Source organism: Aegilops tauschii, chromosome 1, assembly GCF_002575655.3.
Source record: "Aegilops tauschii subsp. strangulata cultivar AL8/78 chromosome 1, Aet v6.0, whole genome shotgun sequence".
Lineage (NCBI taxonomy): Eukaryota > Viridiplantae > Streptophyta > Magnoliopsida > Poales > Poaceae > Aegilops > Aegilops tauschii.
In genome coordinates this window covers 294,551,562-294,557,592 of record NC_053035.3, presented here as the reverse complement: position 1 = coordinate 294,557,592, position 6,031 = coordinate 294,551,562, and the positions used below count along the sequence as shown (strand labels likewise).

General features: G+C 51.5%; 1 protein-coding gene across 1 annotated transcript; it reads right to left on the bottom strand.

Moving 5' to 3' along the window:
• Positions 1 to 578: 578 nt before the first annotated feature.
• Positions 579 to 3,346, bottom strand: LOC109784661 (probable xyloglucan endotransglucosylase/hydrolase protein 29). Its single transcript, XM_020343261.4, has 3 exons — positions 2,936 to 3,346; positions 2,679 to 2,779; positions 579 to 1,473 (listed from the first exon to the last, which is right to left on the bottom strand). Exons 1-3 carry the CDS (start codon positions 3,114 to 3,116, stop codon positions 784 to 786), a joined length of 972 nt encoding a protein of 323 aa, XP_020198850.1. The 5' UTR covers positions 3,117 to 3,346; the 3' UTR covers positions 579 to 783.
• Positions 3,347 to 6,031: the final 2,685 nt, after the last annotated feature.

Genomic DNA, 6,031 nt, shown 5'->3' with positions numbered 1-6,031 from the left:
ACATGAACAGTAACACATCCGGCCCCCATTGCTTCTGGATATCCAAAAGCGCTCTTTTTGCGCGGCACTGGCCATACCGCGGCAGTTCCAACACAGGATTTTCATTACTCCCGGCGATCACCCTCGAGACTGGATCATACTTTCACTCAGGAGCAAACAAGACCCGTGCATGCATGCTCCTCATGCAGAATACGAAGGATCAAAAGATTGGATCTACTCACGAACAACCTAGGTGTAATCACCAGGAGACTCGGCAGCAGAGAACGAGAGACCAGCGGCAGCGCCTCCAACGCCGTCCTGGGAAGGAGAGACTGGCGCACACGCCGGCCGCCTCCGGCTAAACCCTAGTCGCCTTGGGTATCGCCTCCAGCGAGAAGAAAACGATTCAGGTCTCTTACAGAATAAGGAATAGAATTAATATCAATACGAAACGCGCCACATAGTATACATCTGAAATACCGGTTCGTAGGCCACGGCTAGCACGAATCATGTGATAAACGACCGGTGTAGGATCTATCGGTACATCACGTTAACGCACAAAATGATTTTGCGTTTGTTCATGGAATCCGGCCGGAAAATGGTTTGGAAAATTTAAACTATATAAGCAAGTGGACGTACTACTGTATGTACTATTGATAAAATTACGTTTTTTACGTTTTCCCTATCTGTAATCCTCCTGTGTACTGTGTACATATCCGACAGATGCACCAACCTCGACCGAGAAAACTATCTTGAGGATGCCATGCATCGATGGACTGGACTCATTCGATCGGAACCCATAACCTACTGCATGCTGGAAGAGTACTGCAGCGGCGACGACGACCGGCGGCGCCTCTTCTTGGACTCCCCCCAGAGGTGGAAGCTGGAGTCGCCGTCGGCGAGGTCGTCACACTCGGGGAAGACCGTGGTCTTGTATCGCACCCGGTCGCGGCACGCCGTGTAGGTCAGGTACTGCTCGCGGAACCCCCTCATGGCGGCGCGCTTGGCAGGGGCCATGACGGCGACGTCGTGCGTGAGCAGGTCGACCTGGCACCCCTCGGGGTCGGCGACGCTGCTGGCGTCGCAGCCGCTCAGGACGAGGTCGGAGAACTCGGCGGCGAATGGCGCGTAGGCGTAGTCGACCTTGTACTTGCCGCCATCGGTGGCCCAGGCGGAGCCGTCCCAGATGGTGGCGTAGACGGACATGGGCTTGGAGGGGAAGTCGCCGCCCATGGAGGGAACGCAGACCACCTCGCGGATGGGGACGCCGTCGAGGTAGAAGACGATGTTGTTGGGGGTCCAGGCTATGGCATAGCGGTGGACGCCGGCGACGGTAGGTTCGACGGGGAGATGGTAACGCTCCTCTCGGCCGCGGGCGGTGCTGCCGTTGCCGTACATGTTGGTCTGGACACGCCAGCCGTGGCCGCGCCGGTTGCCCAGCAGTTCGAAGTCCAGCTCGTCGTGGTTCTTGGGGTACTCGTCCCAGTTCGACAGCTGCACGCACACGCACATGCACAAGTCAGTCTCACACCAGCACGAATGTAAAAAGAAAAACGATGGCATGAACAAGTCAACTGTCTCACAGCAACAGCACCACCAAAATTTCTCGTAGAGATAAATATTTCGATCGGAAGAAGAGGAAATTTTGAACCAATCAAACAGTTACCAAAGAACTAATCATGCATGCCAATCAAAGGGTGCATGCGTGAATCCTCAGTAACGTTTTTTTTTTTTCGTATACGTGCCATAATTTTGGAAGACAATAATGATCATAGCTAAGGTATGAATCTGTAATGTTGGGTTGTTTGGGCCAGATAGGGCAATCGATGGCCAAGATTTTTTCTAGGCCGTGAAAGCAAGCCATCGATGTCGACACAACCCACCATGTGAAGGTGCACCAGGGCCTAGCATAAATTTCTTTCTTGAAGTGAACAAAAAGAGATAGAATTAACAAACCATCACTCGGCCTCACTAGCGTTGTTCGGGCCAAGTAGGGTAATAAAATCAGCAACAATTTTCAGGCCAGAAAAGCCAGCTCGCTAGCCATCGATGTCGACACATCCCACCAATGCAATGCAACCACCCGAGATGGATCGAGCTAGCTTAGACCGATAGATTACCCATACTGCAGGGCAACTGGTCGACGCACGCCAAGATGATGGACGTCCATTTCTACACCAATAGCTTAGTATATATCGCGCGTATCTTCTTTTTCTCGGGCTGATGGCGGATGGGTGTTTCGTGTACGCCTACCTAGCAGGACCGGTGTTAGGGCGGTGCTAAAGCGAAAGCGATCGACATGATGCTGACCGGTGTGCACTGCACCAGCACCGGAGGGGAAAGTAGATGGAATCTCTCCTCCATTCCCGCCGCGTGGTACGCAGCTACACTTGTTCAGCCGTTTCCACGGACAAGAACGAGCAGCACTTTACACGGTTCCACCCGGTGGATTGTGGTGCTGTTCGCTGACAAGCCAGCGGAGAATTGTTCATGATCAAAGTGTGTTGTGGGTCACTGGTTAACTCGTAGGACATGTATGGTCAATCGATCTACCTAGACCAGTCACCAGCGTAAGTAGAGTTGATTTCTAGGCTTAGTCATGTCGAAATATCAAGTGACCCAGCTGATTAATCGATCGAACGAAGCAAGTAAATAAAAGGATCAAACTGGAACAGGGGGGGCTAGGCTGGGGCACGTACGTAGAAGGCGACGACGACGCCGGCGGTGTAGTCGGCCGGCAGCTTAATGGAAGCGCCGAAGAAGCCATGGCGGTAGGCCGACTTGGATATGAACCCAGACCCTGCATCGTCATACTCACTTAGTTTGGAATAATTATCGGGTTCTCGATCGATGGAGCGATCAAATAACTGCCGAAAACCAAATCGACTTTGATCGCGATCAGGGTATGTAAACGGGTATCGGAAATACATACCGTTCCATTGATTGAATTACTCACCGGTGTATCGGTCCAGCTTGAGCGTGACGCTCCGGCCGTCCACCGACCGCACGAGGTTGTCGCCCCCAAAGAGCGGCGCGTACCCGGCATCGAACGGCACCGGCGACGTGTCCAGCGCCGCCGCCGCGGCCGTGGCGAAGACCGCGAGAGCCGCCATGAGAAGAGCACTGGCTGCTGCCATGGCAACTCGCTAGTCCGATCGATCGACGGAGCTCGATCCTGCACGCAGGAGGCAGCCGCGGCTCTATGCGTGTATGTATTTCTGTGTCCGTGTGGCGTGCCTGTGCCGCGCGCGTCGATATATATGCATGTCATCTTATGTTTCCTTTGTCGAGACGATGCGATTGGGCTCAGTTCCTTTTTGGCGGAGCCGCCGGCGGCCTACGCCGACTTGTGGGCCCGGAGTATTATACTATCTCTAATACGAGTAATGCTTATATTTGACCAAACAAAAATGCACTTAATTCTCATACATCATTTTTTGGGACCTATTCTCTTTTTTTAACGGATTTTTTGAACCTATTCTCATGCATCTCTATCGTTCTATTTCCGCAACAAATCATGTGACATCTATCCCGGAGTGAGTTAAAGCGGGCGGCCTAATCTAGAGGATCCATTTATTCATCTGCTTTAGAGCATCTCCAATAGATGGTCCATATGTAAAAATATCTAACTTTTGAACCGTCTGGGGCAAAAAACGCTGCTCCAATAGACGGTTCATATGAAAAAAAATTGGACCGCAGCCTCCTCGTGATGTAAATACAACACCTCGCGGTGCAAATATACATCACAAGGTGCATCTGGTCCGAAACCAGCAGCCGCCCGCGAATGCCCAACTGCTACTTCATTTCCTTTCCCGCCCGCGCCCGTCCGCCCGCCCGAAGAACAGCCGGCCGGAATCCGCCGCCGCGACCGCCCAAAACCTCACCGTCGGCGCCGCCACCACCCCACATCCCCGCCGCCGCCCTCCGCCGCCGTCGCCTCCCCGCCGCCGTCCGGACGCCGCCGAATCGGGTGGCAGCCGGCGCGGGATTCGGCCCTCCGACGGTCCGGCTGCCGTGGTAGGCCTCCGCCGGGTCTTATAGGCTGCCGCCGACCTCCTCCCGTCGGCTGTGAGCCTGTCCACGGCCGTTGCGCCGGCCGCACGACCGCCGCACCAAGCCCTCCGCCCGGCTGCCGAACTAGTCTGCGCCGCCCGCCGAGCTCCTCTTGGCCGGCCTCCTACCTCATTTCTTATCACCGCCACCGTCCGGAGCCAACCGCAGCCGTCCGCAGCAGCCAATCCAACCGGCGGCCATCTTCTTCCACCGCGCGCACAAGGTGTTCGACGGAATTCCCCAAGGTAAAAAAATGACAAAACTTGATGATTTAACTTGGGATTGGATAGTATGATTGACGGTGGTTGTTTGAATTGTAGATGAGCTCGGTTGACTCCTCTTTCGTGGATGATTCATCGTCGGACGAGGAATTTGATTTGCATGAAGAAGAGGAGATTGCTATGCTAGTGGCCATGCACAAGAGGAAGAAACCGAAGCACGGTGGTTCCGTTTATGGTCGTGCGTTCATTCGGAGAGAACGGATTGATGCGCACAAACGGTTGGTGCACAACTACTTTGCATCATCACCTGTTTTTCCGGAGAATTATTTTCGACGCCGTTTCAAAATGTCGAAAGACTTGTTCTTTCGCATTTGCAATGAAGTGAAGCAGCATAACCCAGTCTTCGAGCAGAGAAGGAACCGTGCAGGGTTGCTTGGCCATAGCATTGAGCAGAAGGTCACTGCCGCTTTGCGCATTATGGCATATGGTGTTCCGGCAGATTACATTGATGACAACTTGGCGATGGCAGAGAGCACCTCTATCTTCTATGTCAAGAAATTTGCAATAACTATGGTAGAAGTGTTCGGTCCACAGTATATGAGAGCACCCAATGCTCAGGACACTCAGAGGCTTTTGAAGATGAACAAAGCTCGAGGATTTCCAGGTATGCTCGGGTCTGTGGATTGCATGCATTGGAAATGGAAGAATTGTCCAAAAGCATGGCATGGACAATTCAAGGGTCGTGGGAAGGATGCCACTATCATTCTTGAGGCAGTTGTTGATTATGAAACATGGATTTGGCATGCATATTTTGGTATGCCCGGTTCTTGCAACGACATCAACGTGCTCGACCGGTCACCTCTCTTTGCCAACTTAGCAAATGGAGAAGCACCACCGGTAACCTTCGAAGCAAATGGCCGCACCTACAACTATGGGTACTATCTTGCAGATGGGATCTACCCGAGGTGGAGTACATTCGTCAAGCCGGTTACAGAACCTGAAGGTAAGAAAGAACTTGTTTTTCATAATGCACAAGCGACGACTAGAAAAGATGTTGAGAGGGCATTTGGGATTTTGCAATCCCAATTTGCTATTGTGCGAGGACCATCTAGATTTTGGGATCAAAAGATCCTTTGGTACATCATGACCGCTTGCGTGATCATGCATAACATGATTATTGAGAACGAGCGTGGAAAAAATTTAGATTACAACTTCTATCAGTTGACGGGCATTCGTGTTAACCCCATGCGCAAAGAGGAGCGCATCAGACGTTTCATGAAGGTGTACAGCGAGATTAGAGACAGCGATGTGCATGACCAACTCCAGAAAGATTTGATGGAAGAGCATTGGAAATGGCATGGCGAAAGATCCGCATAGATTCATTATTGTTTGTTCAAAACTATGTTGTATTGTGCAAAACTATGTTTGTGTTGCATTGCATCTCCTGGATCTGAAGAACTATGTAATAATTTGATATTGTGGACATGATTTTTTTTTAATCTTATTTTCAAATATGTGCGGCTGTACAGTGGTTGGACAGCGGCTGAACAGCAGCCGGGCGGCTACTGGCCGGTTTTGGACCATTTGGAGTTGCTCTTTTGGACCATGAATTTGGACCATCAGTTGGAATTGGCCTATTTTCGGAGCTCCAAAACGCATTTTTTGGCAGTCCAAAATTTACATCTCCAGTCTTGGACCGTCAAAATTTAGACCATCTATTGAAGATACTCTTATACAATACATACGCAACGAAAACATCCTTTGACGGTAAATGACGG

Coding starts and splice junctions, on each gene's coding strand:
- LOC109784661 (XM_020343261.4), bottom strand. CDS start 3,116: ATGGCAGCAGCCAGTGCTCTTCTCATGGCGGCTCTCGCGGTCTTCGCC. Junction 2,780..2,935: donor CAAGCTGGACCGATACACCG/GTGAGTAATTCA, acceptor ATGACGATGCAG/GGTCTGGGTTCATATCCAAG. Junction 1,474..2,678: donor GCGTCGTCGTCGCCTTCTAC/GTACGTGCCCCA, acceptor GTGTGCGTGCAG/CTGTCGAACTGGGACGAGTA.